This window comes from Macrobrachium nipponense, chromosome 44 (assembly GCF_015104395.2).
Source record: "Macrobrachium nipponense isolate FS-2020 chromosome 44, ASM1510439v2, whole genome shotgun sequence".
Classification (NCBI taxonomy): Eukaryota; Metazoa; Arthropoda; class Malacostraca; order Decapoda; family Palaemonidae; genus Macrobrachium; species Macrobrachium nipponense.
This window is the reverse complement of record NC_087221.1, coordinates 21,277,855-21,304,852: the sequence shown is the minus strand read 5'-3', so window position 1 is coordinate 21,304,852 and position 26,998 is coordinate 21,277,855. Positions and strand designations below refer to the sequence as shown.

Genomic DNA, 26,998 nt, shown 5'->3' with positions numbered 1-26,998 from the left:
GCAACAGATAAGGAAGTAGCAAGACTAAGATCCAGAGGAAGCAAAGCCCAAGAAATTACTGAAAAAGGGGATAGATAATGACCTAGACCTGATGGGAATTCTGGCAGAGCATAACTGGGAAAACTCTTGGCACAAACTAAATCAGTTTTTAGCCAAAACATTTAATGTAATCTGCTATATAAATAAACTTTTGCTTTTTGACATACATCATGATCAGTGAACAGTTACAAAAAACCACAAAGCAAAATATCCAATAATATTCCTTAACAACCTTATGACAAAAAAATATTTTATCACAAACTAAAATACTACAAATACACAATTCAGTGGTTCCCCCGTATTCGCAGGGGATGCGTACCAGACCCCCCAACACCCCCAGATGGCTACAACCCGCAATTAGTTGGCACCCCTAAAGAAAGACTTAAAATCGCCTAGTTTGTTAGTTAAAACTCAAGGAAAACCCTCTAAAAAATTTTATACCTGCTTTTTCAAAGTTTTACCACACAAAAGGGCATTTTATGATGAAATTGATGATAATATAATATTTAAAAAAAAAAAAGGAATTTGTGGATATTTCTCATGGAAAAATACTGCGAATACGCGTATTTCCCGAGAATAATGGGTGGATATGTTACAGATAGAAATCCGCGAATGCTTGAGTCCATGAATACAGGGGCCCACTGCACTTTATTAGGATAACATTAAAATAAACTCTGATAATCCATAATTATTTCAGTAACTTACATTAGACCCCTCAGCATTAAAATGATCCAGGGCTTGCCTTCGAACTTCACCTTTGATTGAACCATCCAACCTTTGAAAAGGAAATCTACGGTACTGAAGATACTGAGCTAAGATATCCAACATCATGACCATTTGTGAGAAGATGAGCACCCTGTGACCTGTTTCTTTGAGTCGGACCAGTAACTTGTCCAAGAGCATTAGTTTACCACTGCCTCGTAACAATTGCTGAAAGATGAAAGTTTAAAATTTAATCCTTACAAGCACATCTAAATACTTTTAAAAGTTAAGAAACAGCACATGCAATCACATTGGATATTATAAAGGCTTGGAGAAATGTACTGTTGTCCATTACTGATGTACTATAATACTAATGAACTGATACAAAAATATGGTTATTCAGAGTGGCATTTGAAAATTAATGAAATCCTTACTCTTGCAAAAATATGTTCTAAGTTACTTATGCTTAGTATGCATTTCATACATCATTTATTGAAACCTTGGGTAAATATGTAATGCATGATACTTTCTAATTTGTATATACAAATATACTAATCACATTTTATTAAGGGATATGAACTTTATCAAAACTTGGAGTGAATAACACTACAAAAAGCAAGAGAGAAATGAGGATTAAGCAGACATAAGTTCAATTCAAATGTAATCAACATAGGTACTGAGAATATACAGACATACAAATTCAATGATTTTCACTACAGTATATTAATAACATATATAAAAAAGCTACAGCTATTTAGCTATGAACTGAACATACAAACTTCAGAAAATTAATAGCCTAGCTTATCATTTGCAGCTTATCATTTGCAATCAGTTGGCTTTTACACCAATGAACCTGAAATATCCAACACCCAAAAATAGGAAAATGCAGTACTAGCTGAAGCATAAGTGGCACTCTCCATTCCCAACCCCCACCACAAAAAAAAATGCAAAGATGATCCTATATCTGGGAAACTAAATGTTTCACAAAATCTTTTCATTGCACGATTGAAAAACTGCAGGCGAGTAAAGCGTACAGTAAATGAATTACAGGCGGCCCTCGGTTAGCGGCAGGGGTTCCGTTTCTGGCTGCCGACACTAAGTGATTTTCGACGCTAAGCGATTTTAAAGTCTACGGCTGCCACACACCTTCTTTCGAAATTCTAGACCAGTTAATAGCGCCCTAGACCAGTAAAATTTTATTTATGCAGTATAGATCTATAGAATTTACTGTAAAGTACATTATAGTATTATAAATACTGTAAAGTGAAAAAAAAGCCTAGCTTTAATCCTTTGGGTGTCTAGAGTATGTAAAGATATAATAAGGTTTATACAGTGTACAGGTTAGCTGTAGTGTTCAAGTCACGATAATTCGATTTTATGAGAGACCAAATTACAATAGACTAACTTTATCCCATCTTCTAGTTACGTAAGTTCAAAAACAGCAAAAGAGAATGATGAAAGTATGGTTTCAACGTTATAATCGTTGCATAAACGTGTACAGCCATGAACAACCGAACGTGAAACTACTTTTTTTTTTTTCTAAGTACAACAGAATTTGATAACATCCGTTTGGCTTGTATTTCAATCATCGTGCTATAGTACATACACTATTACCGTAGTTGTTATAAATGACATTGTGCAGAATAGAACTGAGATATCTTAATGTAATAACTTTATTCGCTATAGACCAAAGATCAATATAGATCAAAGATCAATCGGGAAATATACTGTTAAATTTAAACCTAGTTATAACTGAAGCTGAGAAAACTGTTCAAGCTGCTAATGGCTATTATCGTGCATCGGCAACAAGGATAAAACTCTAGTAAACGTATGCCATCAAACACAACCATAGATAAAATTGAGATAAAATAATTTAACTAAAAACTGCTGGGCTTGAAAGAACACATTTTACCGTTGGTTTCACGCTGATATAAGATAAATAACGTAAAGTTTGTATTACGATGATATAAAGGAAAATTGCGAACGAAATCACATAATTTTTTTATGCATTAACATGCTGCCAATGTAATCTGTTAACGAAAAAAAAAGTTCACAATCACAACGAGACATATTCAATTCATATTTCCACCTAAAAACACGTCGTACTATAAGGAAAAATAACCTTGTCTCATATAAGTCATAGATATTCGTTTATGCCAACTAGAATGTATAACTTTTTAAAGGATTTATGGAAAAGATGCATAAATAATAAAATAACACCATGCATTTTTTGGAACAGTGGCGGACAAGAACGAGTTAGAAAAAACATCCTCTGGCAACGTAGAGGGTAGTTACGAAAGCTGCCTTAATTTGTATCATATTTATGTATAAAAATAAAAATACCCTTAACGTAATACTATATTTTCATACACATTTCAAACATAAGAGCATGAACATATAAAATCGACACATTGATCACTAAATTTGCACTCTTTTCAACTCTATATTTTCAGAAGAGCGGAAGGCTACTGCTTACAAGAATGAACATGAAAAAACATCTGATTTGATAACATGAAGGGCAGTTTCAAAAGCTGCCTTAGTATCATATTTCTGCACAGAATTAAAAATACCCTATACATAATACATCTGCATACACATTTTAAACATTAAAGCATGAACATTTATCAAATTGACACATCAATCGCTAAATTTGCACTTTTTTTAACTCAATATTTTTGGAAGAGCGTCAGGTGTTGGCTTACAAGAATGAACATGAAAAAACATATTTGATAATGTGAAGGGCAGTTTCGAAAGCTACCTTTGTATCATATTTATGTGCAGAAATAAAAATACCTATACGTAATACATTTTCATACACATTTTAAACATAAAAGCATGAACATTTATAAATCAACACATCCATAGCTAAATTTGCACTCATTTAACTCGATATTTTCGGCATAGAACAGCGTCAGAGGCATATATTTTACCCTTATACCTATGAAATAACTCTCAATACAATTTTTCAATATCATTTGCATAACCTGTATGGGCTGAATGGTATTTCTACAAATGTATGCATTCGTTAGACATAACAGCGCTAGTGGCGCTGTTGACCGAAAAAAGCGCCATAAAAATACCTTAAATGCCTTATTTTTTTAATGAATATTTTTGACGACAGCTATAAAACCGATTTGCCGATGAGCGATTGCGCCATTAACCACAGGCCGCCTGTATTTAAACAAATTAGGCAATCCCACAAACTCAATAAAAAGAAAGCTGTAGGATTCCAGTAAAGTATACAGCACATGAAACACTTCAGGAAAAAAGATGTTGAGTGCTGTAGACTTATGATGAGCAATATGCACTTACACGAATTGCTGAATGAGCAGAACTCAGCTAATATGGTAAACCATGATAACTACAAGTACTGTAATGTGTGTGTGGTGAAATAAAATCTCATTGGTAAAAATTCATCAGTAAATTAAACACAAAAATTTACCTGAAGATACTCTGATGGCGGAACTTCCTCTGGAGGTTTTGTCAAAAAACAATGATTGCAGCACTTCTTTAGTTCCATTACAATATTAACAAATGATGAAGTTGATCCCCGATTACCTGTAAAAATATACACCATTGATCATGAAATGCAGTTCCATACTAATGAATAAATAATGCAATATGCAATACAAACATAAAATGAATTAATCGTCATTAATATCAAGAGCCAAAAATTAATTTCATCAACCATATTACAAATTACAAGAGCTTACCTTTTTTTAACATGTCATAATTCTTGGTAAGTATCCACTTATAGTACTGCTTCTGCTGTCTCATCATATCTACTCGTAAAATTTGTTCCACTTTAGATGGAAGAGATTTTTCTACGTCTTTCTTTACCCTCCGAAGCAGAAATGGTTCAAGCTGACGGTGCAACCTATGGAGTCCCTTTTTCATGTGATCTCCATCATGTTGTGACTCAAAATATTCCCAGTCATCAAACTTTTCAGGCATAATGAAATGCAACAAGGCCCAAAGCTCTTTCATAGAATTCTGCAGAGGTGTACCAGTGATCAGCAACCGATGGTTGGTACGAAACTCTTTTAATGCTTGATATAATTGTGACTCCTCATTTTTAAGTCTGTTAACATGGAAAAAATAATACTTTTAAAAAAACATTTATTACAAAATATCAATTTACACTAGGCTATCTTGCAATAAGATGAACTGCTCCCTCTAATATCCAAAATCCCCCATATATCAATGTAAGCATCTGGGCTGATCATAGTTTCTGGTGGTTGTTTACCCAACTTTCTGCATCATCTAGGCTAGATACAAGAAATCTGGGGGTAAGAATGGAGGCAACTTCCAACAATGGATGGGTTTGTATACAAAATTAACTGACAGTTATATCTACACAAAATGCAATGTTTAGATGTTATTCGTTCTATCAGATTAAATTAGACTGATCAGCCATGTAGATGGCAAAGCCTTCTTCTAATTAGGGTATACTATACATGGCTGAGACATGCAACTTTCACTTTTGTATGCACAAAGAAAATGCATGACAAAGGTTTATGAAAGGACTGAAACTTTCTTACTGAGGTCTAGATGGAGGCTTTTAGGGCTAGACCAGAAAGTGTAAAACATACACTACTCTTGTCAGAGCAGAATATGGGTACAAGGATGGGAACAAGGATGCAAAGGGGAGGTCAGTAATGATGCAAAGGGGAGGTCCAAATGTTCTTTCCCCTCTTTATGTACACAAACTTGTCCTACAGCAAATGGAGTACAATTATAGCTTGTTACACTAGATCTCCCTAACAGAGACAAGGGTTGATGGAAAAATAACCATACATATTCTGATACTAATCAAACATCATGACCCATAACAAAAACCTTAGATACTTAAACCAGGTTAATACCCTGAAAATTTTTTCGGCATCAATGGCTTTGTTCAAAGAAAGAAATTTCTTCTTGTGTCAAATTCTATATAATTAGGCAACAATAGGTTTGGAATGTTATTTCACCTGACCTAAATGAGATGGTCGAGATGGGATTGCATCAAGCAAAGTGTGAGTGAGGGCAAAGGGAGTTTAGTTATAGCTATGCATTTCTCTCCAATATCCTTGGATATCTTCAAGGATTGCTCCTGACTTCATTTTGTGAATTTGCAGTGACATTTCATTCATGTTCTGGCTTGTAATAACTCTTTCAGTACATTAAAACTTTTTTCCTGAATATTTTTAGTGCTTACTGAGCAAATCTGTAAGTACCTTTTAAATCCTTTGTTAGGCATCTGCTATCCCTTATTCTTTTTTGTACTTAATGCCAAGTACAATGAAGTGTGTATATGCACATAAAACTTGTAAGTAGAGGAAAAATTGCTAATTGATCTGAGCCATTACTGAGGCATTGTTTGTTGCCTAAGCATTCACACAGAAGAGCTTGAGAGCTTTTTAAAAATGAATTTGACAAGATTCTGAAACTATAAAAACAGGTCCTAAGTAGAGCTACTGGAAGATTTTTGTACAATTAACAGTGCCCTTGTCATCTGATAACAAACAAAAGTGGACAACATGAGACACAAATTGATTATGTTTTGGTTAGGAGGGAAGACAAGAAAATCATTATGGATTGTAAGGTTATTCCAAATGAATCTGTTGTAGCTCAGCATAAACTGGTAGTGGCAGATTTTAGGTTGAAAGCAATAATGAAAAGAAAAGCCCCAACCAGGAATAGAAGTATTAAAACTTGGAAGCTCAACGGGGCGAAGGCGAAGAGAGTTCAGAAGTAAAGTGGAACGAGCCAGAGGAGAGAGATATGTTAGTGGAATGTCAGAATCACCGGAAGAGATATGGGATGATATGAAAGAGATTGTGGTGCAAAGAGCAACACAGGTGTAAGGGAGGACAAGTGGTAAGCAGCAACAGAAAAAAGAAACATGGTGGTGGAATCAAGAGGTTCAATCACCTGTGAAGGAAAAGAGTATAGCCAGAAGAGGGTGGGAAGGGAAGAAGTAACAACTACCAAACAAGAGAGGAGTATAGATGGACAAAGACAGAAACAGAGTGGTAGCGATTGCAAAGGGAGAAGCCAGGAGAGATTGGTATGAGATGATGGGAAAACCTGAGGGAGAAAAGATAATCTACAGGATTGCAGAAGAGAGAAGAAAAGGCAGGCTGGATGTAAGAGAGGTAGGAATTATTAAAAATGAAAATGGAAATATCCTAATTGAGGAAGAGGAAATCAAGAGACAACTAGAAGGACCAATAGCAAACATCAGAGAGAATGAAGTTGAGAATGCTATAAAGAAAGGAAAGGTGAATAAAGAAATGCTATAAAGAAAGGAAATAGGAAAGTTTACATGTGTTTTGTGGATATTGAAATGGCATATGACTGTGGAGGTTGGCCTCCATCAAGGATCAGCTCTGAGTCCATTCTTGTTCCTCATCATTATACACACTGACATCAGATATGAGAAATAACGAAGAACTGTGGGAACTGATTTTTGCTGATGATTCAGTCATAATAGTAGACATAGAAGAAGAATTGCAAGAAAGGTTTTTAGCATGGAAAGGAGCCCTAGAAAGGAAAGTATTGAAAGTGAGCATTGGAAAGACTAATGATTAGTAGTACAGAAAGACATGAAGAAGTAAACATTCAAGCAGAAGATGGTACAGTGCTAAAGCAGACCAATGAGTGGAGGTACTGAGAAAGCATTGAGACACAGTGAAAGGAGCATGGTGAAAATGGAGAGAAGTAACTGCAGTTGTTTTAGACAAGAAAATGCCATTAAAGCTCAAAATAAAGATTTATACGACTGTTATCAGGCCTGTACTGTTACATGGAGCAGAAACTCGAGCACTTAAGAGGAAAGAGGAGGGACTATTGGAAAGAACTGAGATGAGGATGGTGAGGTGGATTTCTGGAATATCACTACTGGAAAGAAGGGAGAGTCAAGATAAAAGAAGAATGTGTGGTATATATAAAGAGAAGGCTAAAGAAGCTCATCTGAGATACTAATGCCATGTAATAAGAAGAGAGGAGGTGGAACCAATCAAAAGAGCTACAAACAGGCCAGTGATGGGGAGGAAGAATTTCAAAATGTTCACAGAGAGGAGAGAGACAATCACTTTATGCACAGGACAACAGAAGCATTCAAGAAAAACATATTCAAAGGTCAGATGAGAACAAATATCTAGGGTCAATTTTGAAAATCTCAAACAAATAACTATTACTTATATGCCATGGTACAAACTTCTTCTCTTAATGAGCTGGCAAGGTTTTTCTTTTTTCTTTTTCTTACCCCTAGTAAGTCTCACAAAGTGAATCCTTCAGAATAATACACGAATACTACTGGTTTGATCATACAGTTCATAATGTATCAGCCTAATATAGTAGTACATTATTCATATTCACTTCTGACAAGATAGATACAAAGCAATGTAGAGAGTGCACAAGATAAAAAGACAAAAGGAGAAATCTCATTTCAATTCAAATCACATATGGGGAAAATCAAGGATACATTAATGACATTACTGCTGATGATGTGAAGATGACTGTCTTTTTTCCTCCTCAAAACATATATACATATATATGAAATAACAATATTGAAAGATATCTTCCACATTACCTATGAGCTTCATCCACAGCAAGAACTGCCCACTGACAGGAATCTCGGAGATCTTCCTTATCTCGCAGTAGAATTTCGTAAGTAGTCAGGACTGCATTAAATTTCAACCGATTATTTGGTGTAGTCCATTCATAGTCTCTAACCTGAAAGAGAAATTTCAATATTTGTGAAATTTGCTGAGGACAGTATTGAACCACTGTTAGAGGAAGCATGTACAGAAACAAAATGTGGAATAAATGAACAGAATGTTGAACCATCTCTGCTATATGGATGCCAAGCTGGGATGCTGACTGCAAAGAGAATTAAAAAAAAAAAAAAGGTGGAAGGCTTGCACAGCATTAATGGACCAGGAAGGGTGCCAAGAATAGGAAAATAAGATATATACTAACCCTGTAAAAAAAGGTTAGAGAAAATGAAAACTGGACCATATGGTTTTGAGCTGGTTTTTCATTGGAAGAAAATGAAGGAATGGAAAGCTAAGGAGGAATGACAAGAGGGAACTGTAAAAGTACCACTTGGACTGAATATAATAAGTGCTGCACCAGATGGGTTGCTATAGCCAGGATTTGAAAGTTAAAATACAGAGTACAATGAGTGAATGAACATTGAAAAACTGTTGACAAACTTACTGCTGTTATAACTGAAGCAGTTAATACTTTGCAAAGTTTCTTTCTAACCTTTTATTTCAATCATCTATTTCCTTAATGGGTTCACAAGACATTTAAATTTAAATGATAAACTGACTGTTACGGCTGACACCATTCTTATGAGTCTAAAAACATTAAAATAAAATAAGAAATTATCATATATAGCAAAATACTGACTTGATAAAGAATACATGAAACGCAATTATCATGTATGGCAAAATGGTGACTTGACAAAGAATACTTATAAGATTAAAGCTTTAGTAGATAAAAAGTATCACATATAATAAAAAAAACACCTAAAACTTAGAATATTCTTAAAAATTATTACATATTAAAAAACATCAAAACTTAAGAGTATAAATATTCACAATTACTTTGACAAACTTAGCACCTTACAAAACTCACACAAGTCAATTATACTTCCAACTACGTACTTTCTGAAAAATGTGACAAATTTTTTATCAATTTGTATTTTTCATAGCTAACAAACCTTCAGTCTTAACAATAAGATAATCTTCTAGCGCCAGCTGGAAACTGGTTAAAAAAACTACCAAAGATTGTAGAGCTAAGAGTTTGTGGAATCAGGCAACTCATGTGTTGACGAGGTCGATGCTGGTCACCAAACAGGCTTGGAACCTCGTGACACACTAGTCTTTCTTTAACCTAAGCCTGTGTTCTTATTTATCCAGTCCAGAGGTTCCGTGGACGTCAAAGTTTTTAGGCAGTCTTCCATGATTCCCATGTTGACGTTCCTCTGGGACAGATGCAAATTGCAGAAGATGTGCCTCATGCCTTTTCCTCTGCTTCATCATCAGCTGTGTAATGTGTAATGCTGGTCCATCTCCCAAGGGGATATTGCCCCTTCCGGGAGAGAGGGACCAGCTACATTTTGTTCTTTAGCATTTTAAATTTGTTATATTGAAGATATTTTTAAAATATCTGTTTTATGTATCTTTGATTTTATCTCATTACACATTTTCTGGGAATGTGGTAATGTTTAATCTTTCAGAATTATGCTTTGGGATGTTTGAGACATTAGGGGTAAGTGTTGCAGACAAGGTTTTTATGCTAGGATTCAGCTGTCTAGCATAGGAGTACATTCCTACAATTCTTCAACATGAATTTTAATGACGTACGATTGCGTTCTTCCCATCTGCTTGCAGGGCCAGACATTGTCCCTTTTCCGTTACTTTGGTGGGGGAAGAGTGTGGGTTGTATGGCTCTCTCCCTTCCTTCCCTTTATCCTTACAGATAAATATGATTCTTTTCACTCTCACAGGATAGAAATATTCTTCTCTGAGGGAGAGAGCATGTTATTTGTTTCTTTACAGGCACTTCAGTTGTCAGCCCAGCTTCTCTCCTGGAAGTCTGGCAGTGGCAGCATTTCACTCAGAACTTGGGAGCCCCCCTTATTCGCTTCCCTCTGACAGAGATGCCACTTCACTAATTTTGGTATGCTCGTTGATGCTGTGAAAAGTTTTGAACCCAGTCAATATTGTCAGCTGTGTGTTCCTTGCTGTCATCGGAGCTCCTTCTTGCTCGCCGACAATACTGCGTCATCATGTGGGGATACCCACCTTACAGATGGCTTTTCTGATGAATGGATATCATCTACCTATGATGTTTGACTTGGTACCCTTTTGTCATGTGAAGTAAATTGTACTAGAGTTTTGTTTTATGTTTTTCTGCACTACACACAATGTTTTCTCTCTCTCTAAGAATAATCTGCTGTGTGACCTCACAAATGGGCCTGTGACGTATGGCTTCTTTTGGCTATAGTTTAATGGCGCTGCATTCAAGTGAGGAGCGATCTATCTTTCACCTCCTTCAGCAATGGATTTTCTTGGTAAGTTTTTTGCTATTCTTCAAGTGTACATGTCCTGGGGAGGCCCTTTGGTTGCTGTAGGAAACATAGAAGACCTTTACGCCATCTTCACTGTCACTGAGACCTTTGATTTGGGTTACCAGTCCAAATGCCGTGACACCACTGAACACTCGTCCGTGACATCATCGCAGTCGGCTGTCAGCCCATCAGAGGTGCTATATCAAGATTTGATTGATCAAATTAGGGACTTGTGGCATCTTTTGAGAGTGAGAGAAGTGTTTCACTATCTTCCCAGCATGGACGTGACTCTCCCCTTCAAGTACGTGAACATATTCCAGTCTGTGTTGATCTTCCCTTGCATCAGAGTTCTCAGGCTGACTCTTCGTCTCCTCGGCCTATTCAAGTTCGTCGCATGATGAGATGGCTCCGATTTAGGGGGACAAGGTGATCACGGCTGCGTACGTGTTTCATCGCACGTCCGTGTATGTGACGGAGTTCCTACTCTTGCTGTTCATCTTCCAGAGTCAGGGTTTGAGAGACTTCTAGGCAAAGAGTGATCTTCTCCCTGACATTCTTACTGGGATTGTTCTGCCTATTATGGCTTTGTTGCGATCCGTCACACGGCAGTGTGTGAGATGAAGGTCCTACTCTCGCCGATCATCTTCCAGTCAGGTTGAGAGACTTCATGGCAAGAGTGATCTTCCCCCTGATATTCTCACTTTGATCGTTCTACACCTCAAGACAGTGTATGTGATAGAGGTCCTACTTCCCTCGTGCTTCTTCCAGAGTGAATGGTCAAGAGACTTTTAGGCAAGGGTGGTCTTCTCCCTGATGTTCACTCATAGATCGTTCTACATCATACAACCGTTTACGTGTGTCATCACTCATCCCTGTGTGTGGTTCATAGCACGACCATGTACTTGACCCACCGCATGTACATGTACATGAGTCATCACACATCCAGGTGTGATTCATCCAATCTCGGTTTGCATGATTCATCCCAAGTTCATGTATGTAGTGGAAGAGATGACGACCTACCCAACTGTAGTTCAAAAATTCTGTGCAAATGCCAGTCAATGGATTCATTCAATCATGCCATCCAGCCTTCACTGGGATTCAGACCTACTCTCAGGTTAGATACTTGAGTCTAGACCAAGAAGGCTTTTCAAGGCAAAGGAGGGTAAGGAACTGCTGGCCTTTCTGATTTAGCCTAGCCTAAGTGATCGAGTTCTTAACCTAGCAAGCAGTTGAGTTCTTAACCTGGCCTAGCTGGTCGAACATGCCTTAACCATCTTGGCTCAGCCAAAGTGGTTGGGTTCTTAGCCTAGTAAGTGGTTGAGTTCTTAGCCTAGCATGAAGGCAATTCTCATAGCACAAATACCTATCCTTAAAAAACTAGGAAATGAAAATCTTTAGCAGAATGCAACTCTCCAAATACAACACACAGCAAAAAGCAAATATATTAGTATAAAAAAATAGAATTTACTCAACTTACAATGCGTCTAGAGTCCCGGTCTCCAATGTATACGATGACGTTCATATCGGGAGCCCAGTTTGCAAACTCTCGCTGCCAAGCATTAAGAGTTGACAGAGGCAGCACCAAAAGGAAAGGCCCATACATATGATGGGTATGGAACAGGTAGCTTAGAAAGGAAATGGCCTGGATAGTTTTTCCTGTGGGCAGAGAACAAAAAATTGAGATTTAAAAAGAGGACTAAAAATAAAATTCTGAATAAAATAATCTAAATAAAAATGCTGAACATTACTTGATAATAATGAATTATATTCATATTATTACTCTATCTTAGACAATATATTAGGAAAAGCAAGTCATAAACATTCTTTCTATTATCATACAATTTACTTACCAAGACCCATTTCATCTGCTAATATGGAAGAATTATGTTTGCACCAAGCATGAATTAACCAGTTGACTCCATCCATTTGATAATCCCTCAACGTAAGCTCCTGAAAAACAATGAAATAAGTTTAAAAGCAATGCCAGTATATAAATGTCATAAAAGATATAAAAATGTGTGTTAGTTAAACAGCATAACAATGAATTATATTCCCTTGTTGCTTAACAAGAATATAATTCAACCTAAGATCTATCATTTACATATATTCACAATATATGAGATAAAATGTACAGGTTCCATTTTTTCACCATTGATAGTCACACTACATCATTATACCTTTTCAAATTCCCTATTTTTGTTATCTGTGCTCATTGTTCTGCTACAAAGACCTGTACAGGCCCTTATGTACTCATTGTGAGTCTTTGCTTTCTCTACAAGTAGTACATTTTTATTTATAAATAGTCCATCAATCTCTCCCTTTCTTACTGTTATCCAAACATCTACTTGGAGTCCAGTGTGTCCAAAGGAAACACAATTGCCCAAACCCTTCCAAGACCTGCTCTTTTATCAAGAAATCATTCTAAACTCGCCTCTCTCCCATTTGTTCTTGTACTGCATTTAAGGCCACTAGGAACCTCTCACTCCATGTATAACACTGAATCCTGAGCACCTTTGTGCAAGAGTACATGTGATTGTAACTAAAATTAATTTTGGCTGAAGCTTATCTTGAACTTTCAGCAGCTCATACCTACATATAACATGTAAATTATTGACCAAGAACCTTAATGTTAGTTGATAATACAAAGTTTGGATGATGTACAATACAATTCATACAATATGAAGGAATTTTATATACTATAGCGCTTTAGTGTGCTTGGGTCTTACTGTTCTATAGATTTTACTGTGCTGAGAGGATGCCTGCACTGACCAGACTAAGTAATAAGATAGTCAGGAAGGGATTTGAGACATGATATGCCATGCCATGGGTTAATCATCCACCCTATTTGACATTTTACAGTGACTAACACCCCTCATTCCATGATTAACAAACTAAGATATTAAGGAACAGTCAAAGCTGATACTTTTTGTCATTTACAATTAGTGTAGAAAATACAGATACAAAAATCCAAAACTATATCAAATTACTAAAAATATTACCGTATTATCGCCCCCAAGAAAGTCTGGCTGAACTTTTAAAGGTGAAAACTTTGGTCTATGTTTCAATGCTGGGCACTGTTTTGGAGTACGGGTTGACTTCTCTCTCTCCCGGAAGTGTTCAAGCTGAAACAAAAGATTGCAAGATTGAAGATGAAACACATAAAAAAAACACTTCTGACACTCGCCCTCAAAGTGCAAATCACATACATGCATTTATTAAGAGTAACATATAAGCATAAAAACCAATTAAGGGAAAAATAAGATAAATGTTTATATAAAATACAGGGCATTATTTTTACCTGTACTACCAGTACAGAATTAAACCTTCATGTTTCATTTACAGCTCAATTATCAATTGTATACGTACAACTTAAAGAAAATAGTCTTACCTGTTGTGAATATCTTTCAGCTATTGTTTGCAGTTCCCAAGTTGCCTCGGCATAGGGTAAGTTCTCCCACTTAACATAAAAATACTTATTACCATTCTCCTCAACTTCAGCAAAAATTCTCTCTGCCCTGGAGAACAAAAAACCAAAATGAATGTTCACAAATGTATAGTACTCTGAAAAAAATTGGCAGAGAATCAGTACAAGTCAATTCTAAGCCTCTTCAAGTAGTCACAGCTATAAAACTGACCAACTAACAAGTAGTTTTAAAAACAATACTAAAAATTTCCATACATGAAATCAATATCTGATCCTCCTATGACCCATTATCTGACTCAAAATTTCCTTCTTTGTTTTGGAATTATACAGTTAAATAATGAACTTGTCTTGTCAGACTAATCATATTTCTATATCCTGTAAACTACTTATTACTACCATATCACATAGAATTATATAGTCATTATGTTAAGAACTTTCTATTTACTGCAGAAAAAACACAATGTATATTATAACAGCTTTCTTTTTAAAAAAAAAAAAAAAAAAAAGAGAGAGAGAGAGAGAGAGGAGATGAGAGAGACGAGATCGACCTTAGAGAGAGAGAGAATATGCGAGAGAGAGAGAGAGAGAGAGAGAGAGAGAGAGATTGTTGAAAGTAAGGTGACATTAGAATGATTGAGGCCATATTTTGAAAACTTTCTGAATTCAGAAAATGGATATGAACTGGAGGATGCTGGCATAACAGAAGGATTACAATTGACAGTATAACAACTGAAGAGATACAAAGGGCCCTCAGAAGGGTGGAATATGGAACAGCCACAGGACCTTCTGTAATAACAATTGATGTGATAAAAGCAGGAATAAGACTGCTTAGCATGACATGAAAATAAAGGAAAAAGTCCTGGTATCAATAAAGTTCACCCCCACGGCCGAGAGGTCAACGACAGTGCAATGTGAAGGAAATTGTACCACATATTTGTGATTACTGAAAAGGCAATTAACCCTCTTACGCCAATTGGACGTATTAAACGTAGAGTCAAAATGTCTCCCGTATGCCTTGGGGGATGCTGGGAATTTACGGATCAAGGCGTTGTTTTGTTTACAATCGCTACGCAGGCGCGCAAGCACGAATTTCTCTCTTATCGCACTAAAAAGTATCAGTGACACATCTCAACAATTATTTTGTCACTTTGACATAATTTTTGCACCATTTTAAATTATCCGATACATGGAGTATTATATATGAAAATGTGCGCAATTTCATGTAGAATACAACAAAAAAATACTCATGATTGTAGCTTTTATCAGTTTTGAAATATTTTCATATAGATAACGATAAGTGCCAAAATTTCAACCTTCGGTCAACTTTGACTTTACCGAAATGGTCGAGAAACGCAATTGTAAGCTAAAACTCTTATATTCTAGTAATATTCAATCATTTGCCTTCATTTTGCAACAAATTGGACGTCTCTAGCACAATATTTCGATTTATGGGGAATTTATGAAAAAACTTTTTCCTTACGTTCGCGCGGTAACTCTTCCGATAAATTTTTTCGTGCGATTGTCCTAATGTTTGCACCATTTTAAATTTACCGTTACATAAAGTTTTATATATGGAAATGTGCGCAATTTCATGCACAATACAACTAAAAACAACCCATGGTTGTAGCTTTGATCAGTTTTGAAATATTTTCATATAAATAACGTTGTGCAAAAATTTCAACTTTCGGTCAACTTTGACTCTACAGAAATGGTCGAAAAACGCAATTGTAAGCTAAATCTCTTATATTATAGTAATATTCATCATTTACCTTCATTTTGCAATGACTTGGAAGTCTCTAGCACAATATTTTTGATTTATGGTGAATTTATGAAAAAAAAAAAAAAACATTTTCCTTACGTCCGCGCGGTAACTCTTCCGAAAAAATCAGAATTTTTTTTGTGCGATTGTCAAAATGTTTGCACCATTTAAAATTAGCTGTTACATAAAGTTTTATGTATGAAAATGTGCACAATTTCATGTAGAATACAACTAAAAATGATTGAAGGTTGTAGCTTTCCTCTTTTTTCGAAATATTTGCATATAAATCACAATAAATAGAAAAAAAACCACGTTCGGTCAAATTTGACTCTACCGAAATAGCTGAAAAACTCAATTGTAAGCTAAAACTCTTACGGCCTAGTAATATTCAGTCATTTATCTTCATTTTGAAACAAATTTGAAGTCTCTAGAATAGAACAATATTGTGATTTATGGTGAATTTTTGAAAAATATATTTAACTTCCCTCCGCGCGCCGATTCGCGGCCGCAAGTCTCCGAAATGCGTACATCGCATTATCCTAGTATTTGCTCCTTTTCATATTAGCCATTTTATAGAGTTTCATATACCAAAATGTGCGCAAATTCATGAAGAATACAATAAAAAATAATTGAAGGTTGTAGCTTTTCCCATCTCCGAAATATATGCATATAAAAAAATATATATATAAAAATTTCAACATTCGGTCAACTTTAACTCATCCGAAATGGTCGAAATCTGCAATTCTAATCTAAAACTCTTACAGTATCGTAATATTCAATCATTTGTCTTCATTTTGAAATAAATTGGAAGTCTCTAGAACAATATTTAGATTTACAGTGAATTTTTGAAAAATGATATTGTTATAATACAATAAAGTTTCATACATACTTACCTGGCAGATATATACATAGCTAAGACTCCGTCGTCCCCGACAGAAATTCAAATTTCGCGGCACACGCTGCAGGTAGGTCAGGTGATCTACCGGCCTGCCCTGGGTGGCAGGATTAGGAACCATTCCCGTTTTCTATTCATATTTTTTCTCTTCCACCTGTCTCCTGCAGGGAGGCTGGGTGGGCCATTAATCGTATATATCTGCCAGGTAAGTATGTATGAAACTTTATTGTATTATAACAATATCATTTTCATACAATCAACTTACCTGTCAGATATATACATAGCTGATTGACACCCTTTGGTGGAGGGTAAGAGACAGCTAACATGGAATAGACAGTTAAACAACATATGTTGTAGGTATAAATAAACCTTGGTTCCTATCTGATAGGTGGTAGACTTCGTGGCTGTTGCCCGGTAGTCTGCATCACCTCAAGACTTTAGCGAGATATGTGATCTATGGCTAAGAGTTCTTGTGGGTCTGCCGATGGGGTATGAACCGCTTACTCGGCAGAGCCTTTAAGGACTTTGTCAATGGGTACTGGACCACTTCTATGACAATACACCTTATGAAGGAGCGCAACACCGATCCCGATCACCTGATCCTAACACGAGGGTTCGCGCTCAAATTGAAAAGTTATATCCCCATACTCCTTTCAAAAACCCCAATAATTTCACTAAGTTAAAAAACTTTAACTCAAAGTTAAGGATCAGTGTCGGCTCCTTATCCCAGTAACGTATCCGCAAAAACGTATAAACCAAAAGAGAAGGATCTCTCGTAGGTTAACTTGACATCCTTTGTGTAATGAGAAGTCAACACAGAGTTGCCTCTACCATACAACACAGCTAATATGTCTTATATGACATATTGTTATGTAAAGAACAAGAATTTGCAAAAGCGCGCACTTCCTGCGCTTTTAATTCTCAGCTGTTTGAAGGAATCAAGTCACTTATGAAGTGCTTAGGAGATCTCCATGTTTCAAAGAAGACCAGGGCTTTCTTGAAATGGATCTCTCCCGTCTGAAGCCTGAAGCCTGGCAGGAACCTCGCGCCTGGCTGGTGCTTCGCTCTTGTTGGAGCCTAGCGCTTGTCTGGTACCTTTCGCTGACTGGCGCCTCGCATCTGGTTGACGCCTCGCGCCTTAGCTGGAGATTTGCGCCTAGAGCCTGGCTTGAGCCTGGCTGGCGCCTCGCACCTGGCTGGCTCCTCGCGCCTGGCTGGCGCCTCGCGCCTGGCTGGCGTCTCGCGCCAGGTTGGCGCTTTGTGCCTGCCTGGCGCCTTGCGCCTGCCTGGAGCTTCGCGGCTGGCTGGTACCTCGCGCCTGCCTGGCGCCTCGCTCCTGCCCGGAGCCTCGCGCCTGGCTGGCGCCTCGCTCCTGCCTGGAGCCTCGCGCCTGGTTGGCTCCTCCCCACTTGCCGGAGCTTCGAGCTTGGTAGAGTCTCGAGGATGTCTGGCAATGTCCACATCGGACACACTTATCCGTCCTATATATTCGCATCTAGCGCAACTGTGTCAGGTTGTAGGCCCGGCCCCCTCTTTCTCTCATCAGACAATGACAGTGTTTTCTTGGGGCTGTCTGCCTCTGGCGTTTTTTACGCGTTTTAGCATAAGGCTCCTGGTTGGCGCTACATTGTCCGAAAGTCCTGAACATCCACAATAGTAAATCACAAGACTGGAGAAGGGTGGAAGAAATTCTTCCACTTTGAGCTTTGGCCTCTCCGGCAAGGGGAGGTGATTGTAGTCAGCTACATCCAGTATACGATAGGATATCTAACAGTATGAGAGATAAGAGTCTTCCTCCGAGGAGGATCCTTCTTGAGTACTTCCCTTGCTCACGAGATCTCTTCTTACCTGTTGAAGGGCCTTCTCGTTGCAGAATCTTCCCTATCCTTGTCCGAAGGAAGGGAAGAAGCTTGGAAGTCGAAGGAGACTCCGAGCTGAAATTGGGAGTACTCCTGATTTCTAGCTCTTTATTGTATCCCTCTGAACACCTTCTGGGAAGCATTTCGAGCCGTCATCGCATTCCAAAGACTCTGTAGGCAAACGTTTTAACCATTCTACTGTAGATGAAAACGTAAGTACCCTGCCTGGACAACGAAACCTCTATCTGAAAACATTGAATCAGGAATAGGGGGTTTTAGTTCTTTTTCCAGACATACTATGCTGGCAAGAACCCATTGCCTAATCTCCATAGAATCTGATGCGAGATTCCAATGCTCAAAAAATTCACTTGTCTTCTTGATCATTTGGACCAAGAGAAACAAAGAATTCCCTCATAAAAATTTCTCAAAGAAGTTTGATGAGGAGCAGTTCCATCTTGTCGGAACATAGAATCTGTGGCCACAAAAAAAGATCCCATTAGAAGTACATGATATCCGTACTCTTGTCATATTGAGGTATCGTATAAGATCCCGAAGATCTTAATCCTCTGCTATCTCCAATCCCTTTATAGAGACAGAGTATAGCCTTTTACTACGTTCTTTGATAGCAGATATATACAAAGGTGATTCTTCCCTCTGAAAGGGAAGAAAAAACCGCTATGTGGTTCACAGAGGTATCGGAAGAGGACAGTTTCCTCATTCCCTCTAGCACGATCTGCAGCAATTCTATATCTTGTCCATGACTATTGTCATTTACCTTGAAAAATACTCTCATTCATGTCCACTTCTGGTCAGTCTGCGTGAGTGGAGAGGTTGTTAAGGTCCATTTATAATAGATGCTGATAGATATTCAGACTGTCTGGAAAAAGACTTCCAAAACATGCTGTGAGAAGAACGTGACCTCTGTGAATCCAACCTCTCTAAGGCCAAAATGAGGCATAAAGTATTATCTTCTCTTTCTTTGACGCCCCCTTTATCTTAAATTCTGCAAATAATTTATATTTAGGGGAGACTAAAAGTTTATTCCCCTTTCTAAAAAAAAAAAAAAAAAAAAAAAGATGGCGTATATTGCTACCTCTCTTGGTTCAAGGAAAAGGAAGCAGTCTATAGGAAGCCTGTTCGTCTTCTACCTTACTAAGAGATCTATGAAGATGACTTTACGCAGGTTCTCACAACTCTTTCCAATAAATGCTAAACATGTTAACAGTTATTATCGTCGATCGAGAAGGTTCTCTTTGTTAACGTGAACAGGAGCGAAAAAAGAGATTCTCGATGCTCTTTGCGATATGAGAGAGTCGTGGAATTGGCCTAAGTGATTAAATGGGTAACGAAATCAGGAACGAATCTTGCCGTTACCGAGCCTGGTGTCCGAGAGGCTACTGGACTCTTAGGTTAATAACTCGCTAAAACGAGAAAATCTTGGATGGTGCTCTTGGCTCACTGCGCCAGGCTGGCGCTTCTGGCGCATTGCGCCAGGTTGGGGCTTCTAGCGCTATGTGCCAGGCTGGCGCAACTTGCGCCAGGACTGGCCGCTTGTCCTTCTAATTTCTTTTTAGGTTATGTGCCAGAACACCTGTGCCTTTATGGTACCCGACATCCTTTCACATGTTAATTCCGTTCTTAGTAGGAAAAAACTTTATATACGTAGTATAGTCCATTCAGGGAAACAAGTTTTGCCACAAAGAGAATGTTTCCCATCCGACTCATCCATCTTCTGAGCAGGTACTCTAATAAGCTATGCTTTCGTAAGCCTGAGAGCATTATATAATATAATATTCTGCTGCGATAGAATCCTTTAATAATGTTACCAACGGTAAACAGCATTGAAAGGTTGTACTATCTCTCTTATTGAAAGCTTCTTAGCAAAAGGCATACAATATTTTTATTTATGTTAGCTTAACTATACCCTCAATCCGAGGTTAAGACCGCGATTGTAGGGGAGAGATACGGATAGTTATTCCATCCCGCAGGAGAGAGAGATAAACCCGACCGCTCATGACTGACACCTACATGGTACTGCGTAACTGCGTTGGTCTCAGGCTCTCAGCGAAAGCAGTCTCCGTTAGCCGTCTGGCCTTACTCTTCCAGAGTTGCCAGCTACTCCCTTTAATAAAGGAATCTTATAAAATTATTATCGAACTTCAGGAATTTCTTATTAAAGCATATTTAGCGAAACAAGGACTTCGATAAATCTAGAAGCTAAGTAGGTGTTGTCTTAACAATCCCTTTAAGCGTAGTCCTTCCTAGGAAGTCATAGAAGGATACTGGTAATTGAGTTACACAGCAAACAAGAAGTAAACTACAGGTATGGTTTAGTTCATGATTTGACCGTATCGTATTCTCATCCAGCAGATACTCTACTACCTTCTACTATCTTCGTTCTTTTCGTTAATAGAACGATAGAAAGAGTATATATACCTTAAGGAAGGAAGTTAATCCAGGAACTCTTTAAATCTTCGTGATTTCCTCATAAATCGCGGAAGAGACAGAATTCCTGTTCATCACTAGGGTTTACGGAAGGAAGTAGATATTTCCTATCCGCCATCATACCCAAACGTCGATGAGATTCTTATTAAGAAAAACTCCAAAGCTCTTGCCTCCTCAAAACGAGGGAAGAGCATGGATGAAGGAGAGAGTTCGCATTGAGAGGAACTGCCTAACAAAGGAGTCTTCTGAATAATGAAAAGGGGCTTCTCTTAGTATCAGAATCCTTCTGACAAAAGCAACGGCCGCCTGTGCGACATCTTGCACATTTGCCAGGGGAAAGTTGCTCAAGTTAAAAACTCAGAGGAGTCTCGCCACTGACCTCTCTCTCAAATGAAGATTTTGGAATATTCTGACGCCTGGCGTCTGGATCCTTGCGCCTAGCGCCTGGCGTCAGGATAGTTCCGCGCGCCTGGAATGTTCCGCACGCTAGAAAGGAGACTCGCTCCTGGAACGTTCCGCTTGCGTGGAAGGTCCCGTGCACCCTGATAGATCCGAGCGCCTCTAGTCTTGTTATACGAGCCTCTTGCCAGTAAACGTTTCAATGGAAGCATCCTTCTGATTGCCACTCTACTATAAGGCTCCTCAGTCTAGCCGTCTGTTTTCTCTTTGAAGGCGCCTTGCGCCAAGAAAAAAGTTCTGGAACGCGGCTCGCGCTCAGTTGCTGGAACGCGGCTCGCGTTTATCTGTATGAACGAGGCTCGCGCTAGTCTGTTGGAGCGCGGCTCGCTGCTGGCTGTTGGAACGTGGCTCGCGCTAGCTTGCTGGCTGGCTCTCAGCCTCTCGCTCAGTGTTCTCTTAGTTTTCAGAGAACGAGCCAGATCGTCCGAACTCCAAACATGTACATTCTTCGTCTTTTCGGATGTAAGATGAAGAAACGGAAGAAGAGACGCACTTTTTAAATGAAATGCCTTTCCAATGGCTATTCCTGGCAGTCTGGGACGTTTTACAGATCCTGCCGAGGGAACGCCCGATCAGTGGGGATTCTCCATAACCTCCGTAAGGCTTTCGACTTTCCTTCTCCTCTGGGCTTGTGAGCTTGGAAGAGGTCTAGGCCTGAGAGCGAGACAGAGCCGATCGGACGCCACCCTCTACTAATTAGGACGCCTTTCCAATGGCGAACTTGGCAGGTCTGGGACGTTCTACAGATCCTGCCGAGGGGACGCCTGATCGGTGGGGATTCTCCATAACCTCCGTAAGCTTTCGACTTCCTTTTCCTCTGGGTATGTGAGCTTGGAAGAGGTCTAGGCCTGGGAGCGAAACAGAGCCGATCAGAACGCACCCTCCACTGCACTAACACTAAAATCACTTCTTACCTTTCAATAGCTTGTATTTTGAGCTACATTCCTTTGTCTTCAAATTGCAATATGAATTTGAAGATTCTGTGAAGTAAGAAGGAGATGAGGATACAACACTACTAGTATTGTTAATGCTCTAACTGCTCGTTAGTACGAGAGCTATAAAAACTTCTAAAGGAAGCGTAACTAATTCTATTCCTGACTTCCTCAAGAAGGAAGTTAGCTCAATCAATTCTAAACATTTACTACACGTTATTATGAATAAATATTAAAATTTTCCTTCTTGCAAACTATGTGGGAGTGTCTAACCGAAAAGTTTGGTAATTAACCACGTTAAACAATTTTCTTCCCAAAAAAAAAAAAAAAAAAACAAAAAAATTTTCCGAAGCCAAAGTTATTAAAACAAATTAATATGCGTACGCCTAACCAAAGATCCAGTATTCCCTGCAAAAAGATAGCCAGAAGATCGATGGCGATGAAATCCAAAAATCAAGTCAGGAGGAACTGCAAACGTTGTTTACATTCCAAGCGACAGAAAAAATATGAATAGAAAACGGGAATGGTTCCTAATCCTGCCACCCAGGGCAGGACAGTAGATCACCTGACCTACCTGCAGCGTGTGCAGCGAAATTTGAATTTCTGTCGGGGACGACGGAGTCTTAGCTATGTATAAATCTGACAGGTAAGTTGATTGTATGAAATAACATTTTTTTTACGTCCGCGCGTTACGAATTCGTACTTCATTTTGTGATAATATTTTTCCTGTGTTGCTTTTATTGTTTTACAATGTATTATATACCAAAATTATTGCAATTTAGTGTACAATACAACGAAAAAAAAGTAACTCGTTAGCTTTAACCGTTTTTTACACAGCGTGATTTGAATACAATTATGTATGAATTTTTTTTTCACTACCATATATTGCATTATTTATATATGCTACTGATATTATTTTTCATTTCTGATGGTTGCATACTAAACTTCAGGCAATGACAAAAAATGAGCCAAAAATGAACTCTTAATCTTCAAAACTAAGCACGCTGTGATTTTTTGAAAAAATTATTTTCTCCGCTTCCGCGCTCACTCCAAACCGGCCGGCCCCGGCATACGGGAGAGGTTTTGATTTTTAGGGCTTCGGCGTAAGAGGGTTAACAATACTAAGACAAAACTTTTATGGGCATTACAAAGGCAGAGGGTATAAGGAACACTTATCAAAAGCTAGTGATTCCACTCTACCATATCATTGGATCATATCAGCACTTAGTACTTTGCAGTTTATAGTAGTAATGGAAGAAGTGTAGAAAAAGAAAAGGAGACCTCATGAAGCTGATATGTGCATATTAACCACACAATCTGAGAAAGAAGTTGCAGAATTTATAAAAGGTGGAAGATTGGAATGGAGATGAATGGACTGATACTCTTTGTTGGCAAACAAAATTTATCATGGCTAGAAATGATGGAAATGGAAAAAATACACTTGGCAAAGTGGCTACATGACTGCTGTGGAAAAGGTGTGAGGTAAACTCAATACCATGTACCAAATGTAATCTATATTAAAGCAAGAGCTGCTCTGGATCACAAAATCCACAAAGAGCAGAGAGATTTTTGATGCCCAAAGTGTATCAGCAGAGCAGATGAGTAAGAGAGGGATTGCATAATTATGTTATGATAGATGGGAAGGTCTAAGAAGAAGCATAGCATTCTGTTACCTTGGAGTCACATAGGACTATAAAGTAGTAGTTTATAAAGTGCAACATAAAAGGCCAGCTGCCATTTGGATGACATGGAAAGAGGCAAATAGATTGCAATCCTGCAGAAAAGAATCATTAACAAAGGAGAATGGAAATTTTAATATTTGCAATCCTGCAAAAAAGAATCATTAACAAAGGAGAATGGAAATTTTAATAAGCTGTGACTAAGATCCGAGGCAAGAATAAAATGAGAAGATTGTATTATGAGATGTGTGGTGTCAACAATTGGGGGAAAGACTGAGATGGTTTGGACATAATGTACGATGTAGAAGACCTAAGGGAAAACTGAATGCAGTTATGTCTGAACAGTGAAATGAAAATGTGCAGAAAAAAAGAATTTTGTCTTGATCTGTTTCTGATTACACCATAATCATAAGAAGATACACATGTATAATCTGTACAAAAGTCATGAAGATACCATGACTCTGAGTAAGGTTGGGCGAAGGTGAATGAGTCCTTGAATGCACAACTGAGTCTCTGCTAGATCAAGAACAATATCAGTAACACAGTATAAAGCAACATTAAGTGGCTTCTTACATTTTATGTATGTATTAAAAGATTTCATATATCTCCCCATCATAACCATCACTTTTTATAATAATAATAAAAACAGTCTTACCTGAGATGTGACTGATAAAGTTCTTTTTCCAATTCTGACTGAATTTCCATGTATTCCACTTCTTCGCGTGAAGCATGTCGCCGCCACATCTGAATCTCCTCATCTTTCCTCAAGTAGTTCTCCAGCTTCTTCAGACCTTTAACCTGAAATGCATTGTACTGGTCCACAGAGGGAAGAACAATTAATACACACACACTTGATCACATCACAAAGAGGAGTTTTTAATTTGGACAAGTACTGACATTCTAGATCGACTGTGTTGCTTACTGCAGTGTTAACTTATTTGAACTTCAAGAGCTGTTGCACAGCACATGAACTGCCCACATACGAAATAAAGCTGAAAAAAATGTGTGCGATGGAGGGAGTTACTGGCTGGTCTTCATAACTTACATTAAAGAATTCTTAAAATCTATAACTTAACTTCTACATAGTCACACTAAAATAACCCATTTGCTGTTGCCTTCTTCTGAACATCAGGAGAGTTGACTAGTGTCATTTTACTTTGAAATAAAATGAAAATACAAGGGGGAAAAAAAGAACTCTGATATGGTTACTAGAAGATTAAGAAGAATAGCAATGCTGTAAATAATAGACTAGAGCAAGCAGGTAGAGCAGCAACTGGTTGGCAAGAAGGAAGGGGAGAGAGAGAGAGAGAGAGAGACGAGAGGAGAGAGAGAGAGATGAGAGAGAGAGAGAGAGAGAGAGAGAGAGAGAGAGAGAGAGAGAGAGAGAGATTAATACATAAATTCTAGACTTTTTGAGGTTACACTACAAAGAAACAAAGCAAACATGCACAGTAAAGCAAAGGCCATCTCTCAAAGGTATATACTAGTGAAGTGAATGAAGTTTTGAGAATTGCATTCTTTCTGGGTTGTGAATCAAAGCCATGCAACTTATGCAATCAAAGTAACAAAAGGCTCCAGTCTTAAGCAGTATTTCACAGGGTAACAGAAAAACCGAAGCAATAGAGCCAGGGACAAACGTATATATTGAATGAAATGAATGACTGATCTCTGGGAGGGGGATAAGGGATTGTGAAATTGCATCCCAAACATAAGCAGAGCTATATTAAATTGGAAAAAAATGAATGCAGACCCTCTGTTCTTCTCTTGTAATTAGAAACAAGTTTTCTGCAGCTTAAGTGTCTCAAGTAGTTTGTATCTTAGCTTCCAGAGCCATTCAAGTTTTGCAAAGTAGCACTTCAGAAATAAAACAAGTGAAGGACATTAAATGCACCATATACTTAACATCAAAGACACCTGATATGGTCATGACTAATGTAAAATGTAGAAACATCTCTGTAATGAGCATCTGATCTTAAATAAGAACTATCTTTTCAATTTCTTATGCATTTCTTACACATACAAAACAGACAAGCATTTCAATTTGGTTACCTTCAAACCTTTAAAATCAACTTTAAGTGCTTGTTGATAAAACCTCACAGTAAGAAATATGAGGATTTTGGGGAACCGCATCAGTTTCTCGCTCAGTGCTTTGGCAAGAGAGTTAATGGCACGCCCAAAAAGATTGCCCAAAATAGTAGTTATTTAAAAACCAGCTAATAATTTATATAGTAAAATTTTACAGCATGCACACACAAGAAATTGTCATAGATAAAATTCCTGTAAAAAATCCTTTAATAATGACAACCAGGTACATTTGTCACTTTCCTTCACTATTCTTATTCTGATGGACCATGTCAGAAGAGCACACAAATTAACTGATAGCATGATATTGGTGCACAAATGGAAAACAGGGGTACCTTACTGTCATGTTGGCACAAATTATTATGCTTTAAGGGGCACACCAGAGTAACTGAATAAGATAACAGAAAATTTCAAACAAATCTTATGTCAACAAGTAGCCAGCAAAGAATGGCAAAAACAAAAATAAGGGAACTTGAAGTGCAATGCAATTCTCCTGATAAGCTCATTCATATTAACTCAGTGATGGCAATCATTTAAATATCAATATTGAGTAAACAACTGGGCTAAATATGAATATGGGCAGTTGTCACCCTGAAACTGAACTTGAAAACTCAAGATTTTAATGAATCTATTCAAAAAGGTTATTTTGATAACAAA

General features: G+C 37.9%; 1 protein-coding gene across 9 annotated transcripts in view; it reads right to left on the bottom strand.

The window, feature by feature from the left end:
- Positions 1 to 26,998, bottom strand: part of LOC135204080 (chromodomain-helicase-DNA-binding protein 1-like) — a 124,181-nt gene that overhangs the window by 43,577 nt on the left and 53,606 nt on the right. For 8 of the 9 annotated variants that reach the window (XM_064234064.1, XM_064234071.1, XM_064234066.1 and 5 more), the window contains exons 8-16: positions 24,915 to 25,072; positions 14,196 to 14,322; positions 13,807 to 13,929; positions 12,658 to 12,757; positions 12,285 to 12,463; positions 8,318 to 8,460; positions 4,455 to 4,822; positions 4,184 to 4,299; positions 745 to 969 (exon numbers count right to left, since the gene is read on the bottom strand). In XM_064234064.1, the coding sequence (XP_064090134.1) occupies positions 745 to 969; positions 4,184 to 4,299; positions 4,455 to 4,822; positions 8,318 to 8,460; positions 12,285 to 12,463; positions 12,658 to 12,757; positions 13,807 to 13,929; positions 14,196 to 14,322; positions 24,915 to 25,072 (1,539 nt within the window). The remainder of the gene's footprint in view (positions 1 to 744; positions 970 to 4,183; positions 4,300 to 4,454; positions 4,823 to 8,317; positions 8,461 to 12,284; positions 12,464 to 12,657; positions 12,758 to 13,806; positions 13,930 to 14,195; positions 14,323 to 24,914; positions 25,073 to 26,998) is intronic. The other variant, XM_064234068.1, reaches the window with a different exon arrangement.